Source organism: Acinonyx jubatus, chromosome B2 (assembly GCF_027475565.1).
Source record: "Acinonyx jubatus isolate Ajub_Pintada_27869175 chromosome B2, VMU_Ajub_asm_v1.0, whole genome shotgun sequence".
Taxonomy (NCBI): Eukaryota; Metazoa; Chordata; class Mammalia; order Carnivora; family Felidae; genus Acinonyx; species Acinonyx jubatus.
The window spans coordinates 87,416,066-87,437,304 of record NC_069385.1 but is presented as its reverse complement, the minus strand read 5'-3'; the positions used below and the strand labels follow the sequence as shown (position 1 = coordinate 87,437,304).

Sequence of the window (21,239 nt, the reverse complement as noted above, 5' to 3'; positions counted from 1 at the left end):
CTTTTTTTAGTAACTCAGAGGTAACTTTCTGATTGCTCCATTTCACTGAAATATTAAGAAAACATTAATTGTAATTTACCTTCATGACAACTTTCTGGTGTTTGATTAGTAGTTTGAAAATTAAGGCATTTGTTCCTGGCTTTGAGAACATCACAGTTTTGTCATATGAAGAAAAAACATCATATTACAAACCCAGCAGATTGAAAAGTGACATGGGAATAATATCCCGGGGGTGGGGGGTCTATGTAATACATCTTGACTAATCTTATTAATGCGACTTGCACTGAAATGAAGTTACACTGACACAGCCTTAACTTATTCAGTATATAAAATAGATATGATTATATAGGGTAAATGTTTGACCCCCATTTCTAAAAGGTTGTGTTTAAAGAAATATTTGTATATAGATTGACTTGTTCATTGACCTGCAATATAATTTCCACAAAAATTGAGTTAACTTTTAGATATACTTAAGTCTCAGAATTTTAATATTTTCGAGGATGCCTTTTTTGTCAATATAAAAACTGTCAGCACACTTGGTCTCACTTAACATCCACAAAAAGCTAGTAAATAGACAATGCAGTTACTTTACCCATATAAAAAAAATTAGTAAATGTGGCCACACAAACAATTCCCATATTGAAATTCAGATACATATATGTGAATCCAGTTTTTAAAACTTGGGTAAGGATGTAAACAGAGTTTATATAAAAGAAAGAATAAAATGGCTCTTAAACATATAAAAATTTATCTAAATTCACTCACAATAAGAGAAATATAAATCAAAATGCCCCTGAGATATTAGTTTTCCCTTACAATATTGGCAGTGGTCTCAATTTCTTTGTATGTATATCCAGAAGTGGGATATCTGGATCATATGTAGTTACATTTTCAATTTTTCTAGTAACCTCTATACTGTTTTTCATAGCCACTGCACCATTTTACATTCCCACTAACAGGGTACATGTGTTCCAGTTTTTCCACATTCTTGCCAACATTTATGTTTTTTTTAAAGTAACCATCCTAACAAGTGTGAAGTGATATTTCATTGTGATTTTAACTTTTATTTCCCTGATGATTACTGATGTTGAATATCTTTTCATACGCCTATAACAAATAGCCAAGATACAGAAACAACCTAAATGTCAATTGATGGGTAAATGGACAAATACACGGTGTATATATACATGAAATATTATTGAGCCTTTAAAAAAATGATATCCTGCCCCTTGCAACAACATGAAAGAACCTGAAGGATATTAGCTAAGTGAAATAAGTCAGTCACAGAAGGACAAATAATGTATGATTCCACTTATTTGAGGTATCTAACATAGTGAGAGTCAGAAACAAAGAGTAGAGTGATAGTTGCCAGGAGCTGGGGGGAGAAATTACAGAGCTGTTGTTCAGTGCATGTAAAGTTTCAGATACACAAAATTAATAAGTTCTAGAGATCCACTGTACAATATTGTGCCTATAGTTAATACTGTATTATGCACTTAAAAATTGTTAAGAGAATAGACCTCATGTTAAATATTCTTACCAGCTCAGAGCCTGGAGCCTGCTTCAGATTCTATGTCTCCTCTCCTCTGCCCCTCCCTGCTTGTGCTCTTTCTCTCTCTCTAAAATAAATCTCTCTATAAATAAACATTTATAAATAAATAAATAAATAATAAGTAAATACCTAAATATTCTCACCACAATAAAAAGATTGGCAAAGGTCAAAAAGTTTGATAGTACAGTATGTAGGCAAAAGTGTGGAAAAACACTTACACGTTGTGAGGGAAATGTATGTGGATACAGTTTCTTGGAGGACAATTTGATGTTTATCAAATATTCAGATTTTAACTACAGATAGTCTCATTCATTTATGAAATTAATGTGTGTACAAGGCTATTTTTTCAGCATTGCTTGAAATAGTAAAATAATGAAACAATCTAGATGCCTAACCACAAGTGATTTGTTAATCGAGTTATAGTATTTCTTTTATTTTAAAAATATAAAATTTTCACAATTTTATGACTATGTACACATGTATTTGTAGAGCCACATGGTGTACTTTTCTTTTATTGAATAGTTTTGTTGTGGTTTGTTTTGTTTTGTTTTCTGGTGTTTCTAATTATCTCTCTGTTTGCCCTGTAACTATCCTCCATGTTTTTATTTTTTTCTTTAATGTTTATTTTTTTATATTAGAGAGATAAAGAGAGACAGTGCATGAGTGGGGAAGGGGCAGAAATAGATGGAGACAGAATCTGAAACAGGTTCTAGGCTCCGAGCTGTCAACACAGAGCCCGATACAGGGCTTGAACTCACAATCCCTGAGATCATAACCTGAACCCAAGTCGGATGCTTAACCAACTGAGTCACCCTGGCACCCTTATCCTCCATATTTTTCAAATTCTGTCACTGAGTCTTTTATTTGGAAGAGTCCCATTAAGACCTTTTACTCCATTCTTGGCCACTAGCTTTCCATGAAAACTACAAAATTCTCATTCTGTGATTCCTTTTGTTTTTTTTTTTTTTCTGGATGGATTCCAAATTTTCTTTACCATCATCTCCTTTTTTGGTTTTACTGTTTCATTTATGTGAATGCATCTTCAAGCGAATTATTAAGAAAATGTAAAAAGGGAGGTAAGTTTTCTGAGATTTCACAAGTCTAAAATTTTTTTATTCTACTTGCACACTTGATTGCTAGTTTATCTTGGTATTGAATTCTAGGTTGGAAATTATTTCGATCAGAATTATAAAGGTTTCACTTATTGTCTGATTAAAAATACGATGCATTATGAATTCTTCTTCTTCCTGGTTTCCTAAGAAGAGGTAAAGCAGGAGTACTGATATCTGATTAATACACCATTCTTCTCCTGAAACTCTTCATGCAAGGAAACAGAAGGGAAGGACATGTTTTCAATTCTCTTTCTGGTTGGGCAGAAACAACCTCTATCTGCTCCTTCCTCTGTGCCATGTGATACATGGTTAAACTTTGTGATCTATGAGGATATCTCTTGATGTATGAGGATGAGGTACTTGACACTTTTCCATTAATGGAGCCTAGCTTCCAGACTATTGTCTTATATGAACTCTTAGTTATCAAAAGTTGAACATTGAGTCTTCCATTGTCTTTACACTTACACTATTATGATCTTAATCATCCTGAGGGAAATGGATGCTCTTGGCAGAAAGGAGGAAGGCCAGTGAAAAGAAGTTAAACAGAGAAGTCGTCAATGTATGTTAGTAATATGTTTCTAAAATTTCTTTCTACACTATAGAGCATTTTCCCCCTCTTAAAAGTTTGGTGTTTACCACCTTAATCAGTTGTCATTTACATAGTCTGATACTGTATTAACCATCTTCACAGTTATCTGCATTAAATTCCTAGGTCTTTCATGTGATGTGTAAATATCTCTATATTGATTTATGTTTTAATCCCAAAATTACTAGATTAAGTTTCCTTCAGTCTTGTCACTTATGTTGCATCGCCCAAATGCAAAAGTTATTCATGATATTAAATTTGGTATTATGTTTGTATGATGTTGTCCATTCCCAGAAGTTACTGGAAGACACTTAAAAACAACCTATGTATAGATTTTTCCTTTTTCTGCAGGGAAACCATGTCTCCCATGTGGCCAGTGAACTATGACAAAGCCAATCCAAAAATACAGATTGTTATTATGATCAGATTCAACATTAACACTGAATCAATCATATTCTCGCTCACATAAATCATTAAGACAGGTGATACAAATGGATTTGACAGACCATCAGCCTACTTGTCAACATAACCTTGAGATAACTGAAATCAAACCATTTCATTATTGGGTTAGGTCTGAAATAAAGCAAATTTACATAAAGTTTTTCATAGTCAAGTAATCTAAAAATATGAAATTAACAAAATATGAAAATATTTGTGACAAGTCAATTAAGGCAAGAATAATTACCAAATATGAAACTATATTATTTTATTTTTTTAAGTTTATTTACTTATTTTGAGAGAGAGCAAGTAAGCGAGCAAGGGAGGGGCAGAGAGAGAGGGAGAGGAGAATTCCAAGCAGGCTCCTTGCTGTCAGTGTGAAGCCTGAGGTGGGCCTCAATCCCACAAACCGCAAGGTCATAACCTGAGCCAATATCAAATGCTTAACTGACTGAGCCACCCAGATGCCCTGAAACTACATTGTTTTAAATGACATAAGCATTTTAAATAATTTGATTGGTTCTATTTCTTATTAATTAATGGTTTGTATAGATACTTTAATCTCTTCAGTTCATGTTGGTTTTTTTTCAAAAAGTACTTAATCCTCATCAATATGAGATAAATTAATAGAATTTATATTTCTTTCTCTAATGAAGGGCAACTCCTCCAAATAGAAGTATAACATCTATTTTGCAAGTTTACCACATAAGAATTAAAAATAACTTGGATTATTTTGGTATCAAGTGGCATTTGTATATGAAGAATATAAATTTTTAATTTGAATTTCGGTAGCTATGGTAATTAATATTCTCACCTCAGCAGAAGTACCAAGAGAAGTGTAAACAATCAGAATCTTTTCAGTCATTCAGCCATTCAGTGCCTACTAAATGCTGTGCTAGATAATATTCAAAGTGGAAAGGAACTGAGGATATATAAAACTTACAAAGTAGAATATCTCATAATAGGGGCAAAAATCATTGTTAGAGGAAAGTTTATGGGTAGTACAGATGTCCCACAGCATTCCAGATTCACAGACTATAAATTCTGTTATTTGATTTATATTTCTAGTGTTCATGGCTGAATCAAGTTACTAAAAACCTGCTATTTCAGAATCTACATATAAAAAGAGATGTTAGGGGCACCTGGGTCGCTCAGTCGGTTGAGCGTCCGACTTTGGCTCAGGTCATAATCTCGCAGTCCATGAGTTCAAGCCCCGCTTCAGGCTCTGTGCTGACAGCTGAGAGCCTGGAGCCTCCTTCGGATTCTGTATCTCTCCCTCTCTTTGCCCCTCCCCTGTCTCTGTCTTTCTTTCAAAAATAAACATTAAAAAAAATAGATGTGATTTTTGGGGCACCTAGATGGCCCAGTTGGTTGAGTGTCAAACTCAATTTTTGGCTCAGGTCTTGATTTTGGTTCACGCTTCATGAGATCAAGCCCTGTGTCAGGCTCTGCACTGACAGCATGGAGCTTGCTTGGAATTCTCTCTCTCTGCCCCTTCCCTGCTCTCTCTCTCCCTCTCTCTCTGTCAAAATATTAAAAAAAAAATAAAAAGAGATGTGATTTCTCAGTTCAGAAAACATAGAAAAAGATTACTATTAAAATTTATCTCTGTAACCACATGGAGCAATCATAATTAATTGGCCTCATGTCCAAAATGCTGGCAAGGCTTTCCAATGAAATTGTTAAATTTTGAAAGCACTACAAATAACCTCTTTTTTAAATTGTTTAAGGTAAGATAAAACTGTCCATCCAAGTATGGAACCTGTTTACTATAACTGATAATGATGGAAACATTCCTGTCCATACAAATATTTTATAGTTTTTTTTTTCTAGTGACAGCTCTTCTTATTCTTCTCTTGTCAGTATTATTGGAAAGGTTTGTCAGCGCATTTTTTTTTTTTAGTGTATGAAAGAAATTCTATTTTTTTTTATTTCAAAGACATTTGTTTCCTAGTGTGTACTGACAACTGCTTATGATAAAATGTTAGGGTTTTTATATATAACATAAAATACCTTTTCTGAATACCTACACGCCCTAAGGGAAATTCTTTCTTGTGTCATGACAATTTATGAAATGATGTAAAACTGGTCACTCCTGTAATTTATTAACATAAACATTCTTGAATTCCACTTCTCAGAACTAATATGAGAAAACCATTTCCCATGACTGGACTATATGTCTGTTACATTTACACTAATTTGCTTTTTGTTTTTTTGTTCTTATGTCTCCAGCTTATAAAATTTGTTCCCATTGTTCTCATATTAAAGGCATGAAATTTTCTATAAAGACGGATAAACTCTGTTTTCCATTTTAATTTTGTACACTCTATTTGAAAGACAGAAAATGCTCTCATGGTATTTTAAGAATCTATGAAGATTCTGCTTAATCTTATGTTTCAAGTCTATGAAGCATATCCTAAAGCAATAATCATAACAGTTAAGATACACTTACTTGCATAACATTTTTGTTGAAATACGTTTTAGGTATCATATATTCTGCAACATCCCTGGCAAGGGAGTGCGAATAATACTTCAAAATGAAACTTCCTTTTTTACTTCAGCTTCTTTCTTTGATTAAGAAGTCATGAATATATCTTGCCTCCTACACAAATGAAAATGTGTTTAAATGCAATTAATCTACCCTATTAACTCTACTAAACATTTACTGTATTTGTTAAACACTTCAAAATTCTGTTCTGAACCAGTTAATTCTAAGTAATTTCTCAGTTAAATATTTACATGGGCTTCCATAATGATAAGCTCTAGACTGTCTTAAATAGCAGATTGTCCAGAGAGAGCTATGTGAAATGTAACACACTATAATAGCTGTCCACTGGAACTTAAAATGATTTAGCTAGTTTGGACTATTTTTTACATAGTTTTAGTCTAGCTAAAAGAGGCAACAGCCTTATGAATTCCTTTCCCTGTCAACATTTTTAATGTCCAGGATTCCACTTAAAAAAAAAAAAAGGAATTGGGCGCCTGGATGGCTTAGTTGGTTAAGTGTCCAACATCGGCTCAGGTCCTGATCTCAGGGTCAGGTTTGTGTGTTCGAGCCCCACATCGGGCTCTGTGCTGACACCTCGGAACCTGGAGCCTGCTTCAGATCCTGTGTCTCATTCTCTCTCTGCCCCTTCCCTGCTTGTGCTCTGTCTCTCTCTGTCTCTCAAAAATAAATAAATGTAAAAAAAATAAAATTAAAAAAAATAAAAGGAATGAATGCCTCTGTAGACATATGCAGATATTTACATCATGAATATTCTAAATACGTTCTTATACTTCTCTTTCAGAAAAGAAGCAAATCTTTATGTTCGTGAAAAATTAGGAATAATCCAGTTTACGGTTATTTTCAGAGCAGACTAAGATGAAAAAAGTATAAAAAATAAATAGGCATTACTCTTCAGCAAATAAAATCAAAGAAGAAAACAATGCACAGATTATACAAATATGCCATGTACACAAAGATACATAAAATGATTCTCTAATTTAAAAGTGGTTTAAATTATAAAATATCAAATAGTGGTTGAAGATTTAAATAAGTTCCATAATGGAGATGATATAAGAAGAGGTAAATAATTAATTCTTACATGAATTGTAAGGCCATTTTACTCTTAGACATCAGATCATTGAATTACTTTAGATGAGAAATACAGACAAGATAGAAAGTTATCCAATGTATTTAAGTTCAAGTTTTGAAAATAATTGTGATTAGATATCAACCAGAAATCTGTTTCCTATCACCACCACCCAGTATTCCATCCTGGTGTTTTCTTCCTGATGGTGCAATTTACTAAGTATATATTGAGTCTCTTCTATAAGTGTGGTAGAGGATAGAAAACAAATGATGCTCTGTCCTCTAGGACTCATAGTCAAATAAGAGTAAGTAAAGTACACACATAATGGCATCTACAAGGCCAGAGAAAGAAAGAATTGGGCAAAAGGTCTGAGACAAATGGTGAGCTCCACCCAAGTTTAAGTAGGCTGGAGCTTAGATATATCTATAATTTTCAATAGTAAGTGATCAGCAAATTCACTGTTTGATTTTACTAAATGAACGGAGTAGTAAACTGGATAATTGCAAATAGTGAATCATCCCCAAATTTTAATTTCTTATTGGGGAAGAAATATAATTTTTTTATACTTGATTGACCTATGTTTTACTAATGACAATACTGATATTATTTTTCTTCATTAATGTCAACTACTTTCAATAAAGACAGCCCCCAAATATTCTGAACATTAATGTAATGTGGCTAGGATTAAAAATTGGTCATGGATAATCCAAATAGTGAATAATCCATTGAAGATTAAAAATAATTCCCTAACTTTTCATCAAAAACCTATCTGGGTTCTAGACTTAGCAAATATAGGGTGGGGGTGGGGCATGGGATTCAGAATCATGAACATTCAGGAGGCATACTAGTGAGCTTATGTGTGTGAGTGTACCATTTGGACTTTGCACACAAAAGGGTCTCATAAATATTTTTGAATCCATTCCAAATCAAGTTTAATATTTTTGCATTTTTGTAGGCTTTTGTTATACAATTTCTCCAATGTAAAGGGAATGCAATTTTGATTATATGTAGTTCAGACTTAATTGTACTCCCTTGATGAATATTTGGTGTATGTTTTAGTATCTCATGTTGAAAAACACTGAAAGAGCTGTCAACATTTGTATAGATATCAAAAATGTTGTATATAAGTTTGACTATTCATGAAATTATAATAGTTTCCTAAGGGTAAAAGCAAGGAGTTTAATCTAAAGCCAAGATTGTGTCGTTCTTATAAAACGATGACACAACTCCTTGTAATTACATTGTAATTAATACTTGGTATATTTGGATTTCAGAAGTTGTTTTGCTTATGCACATTATAAATTTGCCATCCTTAAGTTGGCCTAATTAGCCAGCTTTCCTCTGTTATATATCTTTTGGCAGGTATTTTTTGTAAAAAATCAAACAGAACTGATCACTTTTTTCATTCCTTGTTTTTTATTCCTCCCTAAATCAATAAAACATAGGCTTTATATGTCCCTATGATATCAAATTGTTCCAAGAATAAATAAAAGAAATGAAAGTAATAAATACATACTTTTTACTAGTGTTTTGTTTGGAAGGAATCAGAAAGATTTGAGGAAACACTGAGGATTTGTGATACATGCAGAATTTTTTGTATTAATGCTTTTTGAAAATGAGTTACAGTAATTTATATTAAATACTGACAACTTTAATCAAATGAGAGCTATCTGAATGAAAAATCACAACAAGTTTATAACTTTTTTATTTCAAATAAAATTAGATGGTGAAATTATGCACATTATGACATTCATTAAAACTTAAGTTTCTTCTGTAAAAAAATGAATATACATATAATAAATAATTGTAGGTCATCACAAGCACATCTGATGTTTTAGTTTAAAATTAACCACAGCTTTTAAAGAAAAAAGGTCATAATGTACAAATGTATCATAATTTTTTTAAAATTAGGTAACAAATCGGTTTCTTCTGGAATGGTGGTAAATTCAGATTTGTTTGAATATGAATTACTAGATTTCTCATTTATTCCAAACCATTTAAGCATTATATGTATGATAGGTTAATCATTAATATTTGTAAAATCCTTTGAAAATTGTTGGATTTACCCAAAAACTTATTAAAGTACATTGATTTCCCACTATAAATTTTTTCATTCAGACATTAATAGGCACATAGTATTGAATAAGACACAGATTCTACTTGTTATCCTTAGAGCTTGGTGAATTCATTACCTGAGCAATCATTTAAATGAACTTATGATAAGGAGTTTAAAGGACAAGTATAAGGCACTTTAGGACTGATGAACCAGGACATTCATCCCATCCTGTGGAAAGTCAGAGAAGGTCAGGTGTTTTCTTAAGATCAGTTTGGCTGTGACGTGGAGGTTGGGAGGTTGGTGTCTGGTTCAACTGAGAAGTTCGTACAGATGAGCAAGCAAGAAGTAATCATTGGAGCTGTTGTGATGTAAAGATATAGATGGTTCCAAATATACTTTGGAGATGCACCAACCAGACTTGGTAATTGGATATGAAAGAGAGATTTGAGAGAGGAAAGTGTGGAGGTTGAGCTCTAGATTTTTGGCATGAGCACTAGCAGAGTGTTGTGTGGATTTACTGAGTTGGGGAATGCTGGAAGAGAATCCAGTTTGGGAGAGAGGGTCCTAAGTTCAGTGTCTGATGTGCTGTTTCAGATGCCTGTGAGATATTAGAGTGAGTATCAAAAACAGGCAGTTGGATATGTGAATATGCAGCTCAGAAAATAACCTAGATTATAAACCTTGGAGTCACTGGCCTAGAATATTCAAAGCCCTCAGTACATGAGATCATGGGGAGGTAATGAGCACTGAGAAGAAAATAAGCCTAAACTCTCATGTTTAAAAGATGGAATGGGGAAGAAGGAAGCATCAGGAGAGCTTAAGAAGAAACTTTAAAAGAGGCAATAATTACTGACAATTTTAAAAAATAGCCATATGATCATTTTGAGTTTCATGTTGAGTAAGAATTCTCGTATAAAAGTAACTGACAATCAGGAGACTTAATTTGCAGATTAACAGCACCTGGGATTTCCTGGGCCTTTTTTATAACCTGAAAAAAAGATTATTTTTCTGCCTCTTGATAAGCTGTGAGAAAGTGTTAAATAATGTCTGTGATACTAAAAATTAAATGCTATGAAGAGACATATGTTGAAGCCAACATCATAACCATGTGTTTTCTCAGAGGATACTTACAGAGCTACTCTCAACGAAAAGTGTGGCTGTATTTATAGAGTTCAAATATAGAAAGAGACTTTTTTTCCCTGCTTGAAAATATTGTTACTACTTATTTATGGTAGTTCGGTGAAACATAGTTCTGACCATATGGGAGTCTTTATTGAAGTGAACACTGGTCTCACACCTGATTTGGAATCGCCTTTTTTTTTTCTTTTCTGAAGTTAACTCCAAAGATAAGCCAGTCGCCGAAGAACTTACCATTTTTAATATATTACAGAGTCTAACTTTGGAAAAACTCAAATCATTTAAAAAGATTTGCTTAATCAATAAAATAGGTATTAATTTTCACAGCATGCTTTGTGAGGCAACTGTACTTGAAACCGTCTATTAACATGTGTTCTTCACCCCCACCCCACACCAGGGTTCCCTGGGGATACAAGGCCCACAAGGTCCACCTGGAAAAGAAGGTCAGAGGGTAAGTAAACTTGGAACAACTGGCAGCCATTACTGTCTCAGGGCTCACTTATTTCCGAACATTAATAAAAATAAACCCAAAATATAGCAAGCAGATGGGCCTAAGAAGAGTATTAACTATCCAAAGGCTGAAATTTGAGATTTTGACAGAGCCTTTACAATCCAGAAAGTTCTATATATTTTTAAGATTGGCAGCACAAATGTAGAGACATAGTTTAGGTGAATGAATGAACCGTAATTTGATCTAGGACACATTGGTCATACTTTGGAGTTTTGAGTTAAGCTGATGTTTGCAGAGTTAAGTTGACGAGTATCTTTGTGGAGTTCCAGCCTGTTCATGAATTCTGTGAGGATTGTGGATATTAACTACAGTCTTTAGCCGAATTAAATTATTGACATTAGTGATGCATTGTAATTCTTCTTTCATTACTGTTTACTGCCTTTGAGATAAAATGTGTAGTAAGTGAACAAATTGTACTTGAAATAGTTAGTCTTATCTTCCTCCAGTAAAGGGACCCCCTGCAGTGATAATGGGTCAGGCTCAGTTGAATATTTTCAGCAGTGAATTACCCCATTCTTATGGCTTATTGTTATTACCATTTTCAAATCATTTTAAAGTCTCAAAACATTTTATGTGTGCTTCCTCATACAATTATTATTATTAACTTTGTTACCTTATTTATGAGGACTGTATGACTCAGAGAGTTTACGTGACTTGCCTAAAGTCAAAGAGCTAATAAAAAGTAGAACCAGGACTGGATTTGGGGGCTTTTGATTCTAAATCCCATGTTCTCTTTTACTGTCCCAGCATATTAACCCCAAATCTCTTTTTTAGTCATTTTTTATTTGTTATTTCCAGTATGCCCTCTGGCAAATAAGTCATTTGCCTCAAGTATTAGAGTCCTTCAAATATTTGGGAAACAGTGGTATATTTTACCAAGGTTTAGCTTTTATCAGGTCAATAAAATCCCATTTCTCTTAACTCTTTCTTTTATGTGGATTCCTAACTCCTAACACACTGATAATAATTCCCAGAAAATACTCATGGACTTTCTGGATATATCAGGAATGGGACTGAACTTGTGTGGTCTTATTTAGGGCAGAGCAAAATGTGGCAAGTATGCCCGGTACTATTGACCATATACTTCTACTGGAGTTTAAGATTGAGACGATGCTTCTGTGTATTTTTTTTAAAACTAACTCCTTCTACTAGAGTGGCTTTGTTCCTTTGTTTTTGTTTTTTATATTTTTTGGTGGGACAATTAAGATTTGATTTGGGAAAAAAATCAAAATTAAAAAATTCTGTGTCTAGGTTTTATGCCCAATGGCTAGTTTAGTAAACACAAAAAGGCTTATAGGACAACTTTTGTGAGTAATGGCTAAGATTTATGGGTTACCTATAATGTGCTAAATGCTTCATCTTATTTCATTATTTATTTCTCACAATAGCTCTAGGAAGTATAAAATGCTATCATCCTTATAGAGAAACTAAGGTTTTAAACAACTCAGATAGGATATATGGCTAATAAGTGGAATTATGCTCATATTTAAAAATTATTTATAAAGTAGCATACTTGAGTTCTACTCCCAACACCTATGTATACAATTATAGTTTCCCCTTCGGATCTCCAGCCCCTCTCTATTCAGGAGTTCATTAATCCATCTGATGAAAGTTTTAAGTAGTCCTAGGGAGAAAAATAAAAAATTATTTCTCTAGATCTGGGCTTTTGTATCTGCCTTAAGCATTTAAAACCACTGGGAGCAGAGGGCTAAATGAAATGACCTTGTGAAGTTAATTTTTAAGCTTCTTTTTCTGTTTTCTCACATAATGGCCAAGATGTCTAATTGCATCTAGGACCATGTTTCTGAGTTATTTTCTATGTTCAGTATCCAGGGGACATTTTCCTTCTAACCTCTCTCCTTTCTTGGAAACTGAGTGATAAATTATACCCCCCTAGTTAATATCCAGAATATATAGGAACTCAAGCACCTCAACAGCAAACCCCTAGTAACACAATTTAAAAATGGGCAAAGAACCTGACTTAGACATTTCTCAAAATAAGACATACAAATGGCCAACATGTACATTAAAAGTTGCCAAATATCACTAATAATCAGGGAATGCAAATCAAACCGTAATGAGCTATCACCTCACACCTGTTAGAATGGCTATTATCAGAAACACAAGAGATAAGAAGTGTTGGTAAGGATGCAGAGAAAAGGGAACCCTAGTGCACTGTTGGTAGGAATGTAAATTGGGACAGCCACCGTAGAAAAGAGCATGGAGGTTTCTTAAAATTAAAAATAGAACTACCTAATGACCCAGCAATTACACTTCTGGGTATCTATCCAAAGGAAATAAAACCAGCAATTCAAGGAAATATTTGCACTCCCATGATATGCAAACAACTTAAACATGTGTTGACAGGTGAATGGATAAAGAAAATGTGGTCACACACACACACACACGTGTGCACATAATGGAATATTATTCAGTCTTTAAAAAGGAGGAAATCCTGTCATTTGTAATAACATGGATGAATGTGGAGGACATTATGCTAAGTGAGTTAAGCCAGATATACAGAAAGACAAATACTGCATGTTCTCACTTATATGTCTAAATCCAAAAATGTCAGATTCATATAAACAGAGGTAGAATGGTGGTTACCAGAGGCTAGGATGAGGGAGCTAGGGGAGATGTTGGTCAAAGTGTATAGCTTTAGTTATGCAAGATAAATAACTTCTAGAGATCTAATGTACAACAAAGAGACTATAATTAATATTGTATACTTGAAATTTGCTAAAAGGTTAGATCTTATGTGTTTTTACCACAAGAAAAAAAAAGGGTAATTATCTGTGAGGTGATGGATATGTTAATTAGCTTAATTGTGGCGAATAGTTCACAATGTAGATCAGATCATCAAGTTGTATGCCTTAACTATATATAATTTTCCAACTGTAGCTCAATGAAGTAGAAAAATAATAAGCAGATTTAGTTTCAATACCCAAAAATGTATACTCTGTAGGTTGTTTGAAATGGAAATTATGGAGCTAGGTGGGTGAGGTGAGGTCTAAGGCATTATGTCTGAATTATTCTTCCCATGACAGAGTTGTCTGTGTGCATGGTAAGTACATTTGACATGAGATCCATCTTCTTAACAAATTTTTAATTGGACAGTGATATCGCACTTTTGATTTATACAAACATGTGGTCAGTTTGAAGTTCCCTCTCTTTTATTTTAATGAAAACCTATGCCAAGTCAGATTTTCATCCATCCTGTTGTTGTTCAGTTGCCTTTTTCAATTGCAGAGTAGGAATTGATCTTTGTCCTTATTACATTTTATCTTCTGAATTTTGGTCTCGAATGTCATTCTATTAGTTTTCTTTCCAGTGAAATAGCTCCCAGCTTTATATCACCTTAAAATTTGATAAACCTATCCTCTAAGTCTTCATGCAAATCTTTAATAAATCCTGAACAGAACAGAAGCTGACAAGTTCACATAACACCAGCAATGGCTGCCATCTTGATTATCATTGATGTTCTTGTGGCATGATAATTAAATCATGTACAAATACATTCAACTCTACCTCTTTCCCACCCACAATTCATAATTTAGCTTGTAAGATAATTATGAGAGCTTTTGTCAGATACTTGCTGAAATGAAAAAAAAATATTCAAATGAGGCTTTTAAAAAATAATGCTTCAAATTAAAATTGTACCCTATCAAAGCTTACATTTCAGAGGAAGGTGTGTTAAAGAATAAATTAAACTTATGTATTCTTTGTGATAATTATGGAGGAACATATTCAAATTATAAAGTTCAGTCACTACCTTATGCAAATTCACTCCATTTATAAATATGTATAGTCCCAATAACTTAATATTACTTTTCTTTTATCTTCTATCAAGAGTAACGTGTCAGAAACTGAAGAATGTAATAGAATTTTATGGATACCGTTAGGCATGGCTTGTCATTATTACTGCTGCCTTTCACAAGTGCCGTATTTATTGAGGAAAATAGCTGGAACAGAGATTGACATTATCCACATTTACAAATTATTATTTCCAAATACACTCCACAACTTACGCTGCTTTGAAGCTACTTAAAATGGAAGCAAATTAAAGAAATGACCATTCTTACGTATTTGCAGTTAGGTCCATCTTAGTGCTACCATTTCTTCTCTGCTCAAGAGTTAGGTAGCACTCAGCTCTTTTAGAGATACTAATGTACTTGTATGTGTATGTGTGTGTATGCATACACACATACTGACATACACATGTTCTACAAACAGAGACCATTTTCCCACTTCACTGATGCTTGCAATAGAAAACAACAGAAAAATCTATGAATTTAAATTTATTTTTTGATGATGCATTGTCAACAAAACTCTTCTATTTTGCTTATGGGTGTTTGACCAGGAAGGAATTGGCTGTCATTAAGTTAATTGCAATGGCATATAAAATATGTGGCCAGTCTTATACACTTTACTTTTGGGCATAAATGTCTTTAATGAAAGTAGAACATTTAATTTTAAACAAATAATTGACTTGTTGGTTTTCCTCAATGGTTAAATAGCTAATAGCTTCTATTCTACCAATATCTCACAGTTATCGTTAGTTTCAAATATAGATGTCACATACTTTGAAAAATATCAAACATCATTGAAACATGTTAATATTACTATTATTATTTTTATTAAACCATACAGATTCTGATTGATAAATTCCTTTTCTTTTTCTCTTTAACCCTTTGTGTACAGTTTTCTGTAAGCACAATAAGAACACTAGTTTCTCTCCAAGTACCACACCAAAATTCTGTTTCAAATGTTTATTAATTCATTTTAATCTTTTCACTGTCTTTTAAGCTGCTAAATCTTAGATTATGAAGTGTTCATTTAATAAAATATAGTCGCAGGATGCTTCTTGTACTTAAAAGCTTCTTTTAACCTCAGCAATGTTTGGTGGCAATATATATCTGAGATTTATAGTTTTTTTTTCTTAACCTACTGAGTTTCTTCTTTGAATCTGTCATATGCCATTATATATCTATTTTTTACTTTGTAATCTTTATGAAGTCTTAGAAGTAAAAAATTTGGCTGCCACATTTTTAAGTCTCACATCCTTTATAGATTAACACAATTTTAAAAATTCAACTAATGCTTAGCATTGACCCTAAACCTAAGATGACAGTATGTCAGAGAGAAGTAAGGGAGAACAGCATGGAGGCCAAGAGGATGTTCAGCCCTGGTGAGGTCAGAGAAGGGCCAGGATAGGGTACCAGTATACTGCAGGGCCAAAAAGTCAACAGAAGAGCATTTCAGAATGCATGCAAGTTGAATAGGATTAAAATTTGGAACAAAGTCAGAGGAAAGATGTTGGATAAAAGAAGAGGTGGCTGGAATTGGTGCCAGCTGAGAGAGAAGTTTCAGTTGAATAATTGAGAGAGCGTTAGAAATAAAAATTGCAAGAAGGGTGTAAAAGGGGGTGAATTTTGAGGAAGGAGAGGCACCAATAGGGAATCCGATAGAGAGATAAGAACTGAATGGAAGCCCAGAAAAGTATCTCAGTGAAGAGTATTTCAGACAACTAAGCATGTTTATAGAAGTTCACATGATATATCTCAAAAGAACTCACATTTATAAAAATTCCCTTTAAGATGTAGATTCCTACAGAATTTCCTAATATTCTTAATAGCACCTCCCAAAACATAAAAAATTACTGTTTTAATGTAACCTTGGATTTTTCCATTTTAATCACATTAAGTGCATGTCTGAATAGTCATCTCACGGTTGGCGTGAAACTACCATGGACTTTTTTAAAGAAATCACTCTAGGTCTCTGAAAAAAACATTTTGTTGGTGAGTCAGCTAGTTGCTGCCCCAAATAGAGGTTGTTTGGTTGGACCAAGATGACACCTCACTCTTTCATGTTTTATTGCTGGGTTCTAATTTTGAGCCTGAACAGAAATTTTATGGTAAAAAAAAAATTTTTTTTTTAGGGTAGCTTATTCCACAGTGCTAATTTCAGAGCCATAGAATTACCTCATAGTTCCAATGATGTGAGTTCAGGGCCTGGTAGAAACCACTAACAATAGTCTGTAGTTGAGATTAAATTATTTTACATGGGCTTGAATTTTAGGGAGGAGCCTTATAGAGAAAAGAATGAATAATGATGAATTTTCAGCTTCAGAAAGTAATTTAGTTGCACATGAAGATGAGACAGAAATATAAGATTGTCTTCTAATCTCTATGTATTGAAACTGACACTGACCTTTAAAATGTACAATGAGTGTATCCATAATTCTGCTCACTCACTAATGCTATTGCTGGTTTCCTTGTACCAAGAATTTGAATTGCTATAAGGAAAAAGTCAACTTTTTTTTAAATAATTGTTTTAATTCTGGTCCTAGGTAGAACATAAATATAGGGGAGAAAATCACCTTTTTTGGCTTGGATCCATTTATAAATATGTAAATATACATATTGTAAATAACATCTTAGAGGTTCTGCATTCTACAACTAATGTTTCATGTTTGTTGCACATGTTTTAAACTTCCTGGCTATACAAATGACATCTTTTTCCATTTACTTACTGTGAAATTTCTTAAGGGTATCTTCTTAAGGATTACCTTGAGAGTTTCCAAGAAACACCATTTTAGATCCTATATGACATTTTTAGATGCGTAACTGGGAAATTGTATACCTAGGGGTTCCAAGGGCTATGTAACTTTTCCCCAACATCTTACTCGGATGTACAAAACCAAATATGAAACTTAGAGGATAAAAATGATCAAATTTACATTTATCCTTGCATTTCTTATATTTTAAATTTATTTATTTATTTTGAGAGAGAAAGAGACAGAGAATGCTAGCAGGGGAGGTGGGGAGAGAGAGAGAGTGAATCCCAACAAGGCTGTCAACACAGAGCCCGACTCAGGGCTTGAACTCATGACATGCTCACAAACCATGTTCATTGACCATGAGATCGTGACCTGAGCCAAAATCAAGAGTCAGACACTTAACCAACTAAGCCACTCAGGCAACCCTATCCCTGTGTTTCTATTTGCAGAGCTCCAGAGCAGACTTTGGGGAACCATCACCATTGTTTCAGTACCTGATACTACTCTCTGTGTCGTTATTTGTTGTCTTTCTAGAAACTCACTTACCATTTAGAATTATCTAGTTATCCCCTATTTACCTATAAGGCTATTAAAATTAATATCTATAGGAGGTCAATATTATATAATTGAGAAAACTCTTAACTGAGTTAAAATAGCCACCTAGAGAGAAAAATATATACTGTAATACAAATTCTACCATATAAAAATCGTATGATGGTATGCTTTCATTTATATTCTTTTGGTCTGAAGTACCATTTCTACTAGGAATATAAAGCATTCAAACATTATAAATATCTGTATCTTTATATATCTTATGTACAGATTTTGTACATTTATAATCTGACTTTATTCAGTTCTTTTTTATGTGCTTTGAGTGTTATATGTTGTATGTGTGTATAAATAAGTAAATATAAGTCATCTATATGCTTTTATCATTTTATACCCTATTTCAGAGATTAAGTGGGAAATCAGTATAGAGTATCCTAGGATAGTAGTCTTCTTACCTTTATTATATGATACATTTCTAGTAGCAAAAGTGTATCATTTATTACTTTGCATATTAATTTCCTCTGCTTGTCCTGACTGATGAAGTCCCAATAGCATGTAACTTCATCAACTGATCATATAGTAAGGTATGATTTAGTGCTTGTGAGATTTTCTAATATTGTCCGTTAGAAGCTCCTCAAGATACAGAATCAGAATTTCAGAGAACTTTGATAAAGAAGTTCAAGGAATGACATTGGTCTGTTTTACCTGAAAATTTGTACTTCACAATTTTCTCCCAGTGTTGTGTCACTCAGATATTCCTGCTTACTCCAGTTTGGTTTGGTGTCCACCAAAACTGCATCAAATGTAGTTGCTGAAGCAATGGAGTAAGGCAGGAAGAAGAGAAAGAGGCTAACATATGTTAATGTCAAACAAATGCTTACAAAGAGGTAGTTGTGTAGCACGGACAGGACTCCTCTACTTTTGCCTCACACTCTGACTAGTGGGAAAGATAAAGAAACAAGACTTTGGGAGACTTCTAGCTCAGTCTTATTAGAAACAGGTGAAAAAAGACATAGTATGAGATGTAGCCCAGACATTATGAGAACAGGCCACCCCTTAGATCAGTATCACAGCTAGTTAATGACAGTAATGGACAATGGTCCATTGTGGTAAACTTCACTCTAATTAATGAGTCTCTACAGTGCACTTGAAGCAGAAGATTTCACAAAGTGCTCTGGGACAGCTATAACAAGAAAAAGAGATTGTAACCAACGGTTTAATTCCATTAATACTCATATAGGTCGTTAAACCACAGCAAGCTGAGGTCCTTATTCATTTAAATAAAGGGCCAAATGACGCCATTTGTATTGTAACAGAATAGCTTTATCAGCTGTTATTTGGATTAATAAAGAGAAATGTTTCATATTTTGTAAACAGAGTGCTGATTCTGAATGGCTTATTTATTTATGTGAATACACCCAAGAACTGGTCTCTGCTGCGTAAGTAGCCCGACAACTTATGGGGCCTCCTTTAAACTGGAGACACATCTCCCTGAGGCCCATAGAGACAGGGAGCTGCTTCAGTGTATGGGCCTGGGGGCCATTTCAGGGACATCCGGTTGTCAGATTTTAGAGCTGAAAGAGAACAATGGTGTTATTCCAGTCCACCAGATAATGAAACTGATGTCCAGAAACATTCAATAATTCTTCAAGACTTCAGGCCATTAATCTCTTTATTCCGTATAATAAGAAGCCCTTACTGTCTGTTTTGTTGTTCCAATCCAAAACCCGGATTTCCATGTCTTTAAAATGGAGAATATTGAGAATTTGACCAAAGCCATGTATTTTTCTCATTAAGGCCACACATTATAAGGGACAACTGTAGAGAGGTAAGTTGGTCCTTTTCTGGTCTCCACACATTGTAAAGAGTACACATTTTGTGCCCGTGCCCTGTTTATCCTGCACCAACAGCTGGGAACAAGCACTGGCTGCTCAGTGGGGATCTGGGGAACAGAGCTGTTCTGTTTCCAGCTGTGGGACTGGATTAACTTGTGACTTCGGGCAAATCGTTCAAGATTCTAATCTAAATTTATCTGTTTCATCACAATTTAGCCCTCAGGTATGTTCTGAGATTAAGTCAGGAGCACTTTGAATGCAGTCTAGTGACAGGTGTTCTATGAAAGAATCTTATAAATATTAACTACTTAGTCATAGAAACACTTAAAGAGAATGGAAAAGGAGAAGGCGCTTCCCTCCAAAGTGACAGTATGCTAATATTCCTGCATCAGTATTGTTCAGAACATCACACTGAATGTGTTAGTAGCTATTTGGTACATTTACCACTGGGAATGTCAAGTACAGAGTTATTTATCCATTTGGCATGCAGTGAATATATATGAAGGCAACTGCCAAAACCAAGAATTAATCACAAGTTATTAATCAATTTGGAAAATATAAACATATAAGTTTCAGAAAGGCAAAACACTTGGAACATGAAACATTTTTATGGCCTAATGACTTTGAAAGCCAGCATTATGTTTATAATAAACAATACAAGACCTCAACTTTGTAAAACTCAAAATACTATTTTGAGTTACCTTAGGTGATAGCACAGATTCTGAAACCAAGCTTAATTTTATAGCACTTTAGTTTTCTCAGTATGTTATGTTTCACTTTTCAGGGGAGCAGTAGAGACATTGCAAAATAAATGTGACGCAACAATTCTAAGAAAATTGGAAATTTCTCTTTTATGGAATATTAGCAAATGGTACAGTACTCTTATTTCTAAATATCTGGCATAACAGTATTCAGAGTAGTTCTTGAATTTTCTAGAAATAACTTAGAACTGACTTTTCCTAATTTTCCTTAAAAACCAGTAAATTTGTACTTGGATATTTTTTTCATGAACAGTTATAGATACATTTGACATCTATTTGACATTTTTAACTTGTTCAGCGAATCACATACATGCAATGTACATGTATATATCTGTGTTTTTATTGTACTTTTAAAATTCGTAACAGTACACAACATATGCTGTGACCACTATGTTGTTATTTGTCATTTGTAATTCAAAAATAACTAAACTATGCACACCTGAACACTAGCAAGGAGCATTTTTAGTATTTTCAATGTCAGAGATATTAATATCTAAAAGTACATTTAATGCCTCATATGCACATAAAATTCAGTAATATAAACACACACCATTTATATGCATTCAAT

The 21,239-nt window shown here is 33.7% G+C and overlaps 1 protein-coding gene across 1 annotated transcript in view; it reads left to right on the top strand.

The window, feature by feature from the left end:
• The window catches only part of COL19A1 (collagen type XIX alpha 1 chain), a 329,235-nt gene that overhangs the window by 168,842 nt on the left and 139,154 nt on the right, over positions 1-21,239 (top strand). Inside the window, exon 15 of the mRNA XM_027057488.2 lies at positions 10,854-10,907. Within this exon, the coding sequence (XP_026913289.1) occupies positions 10,854-10,907 (54 nt within the window). The remainder of the gene's footprint in view (positions 1-10,853; positions 10,908-21,239) is intronic.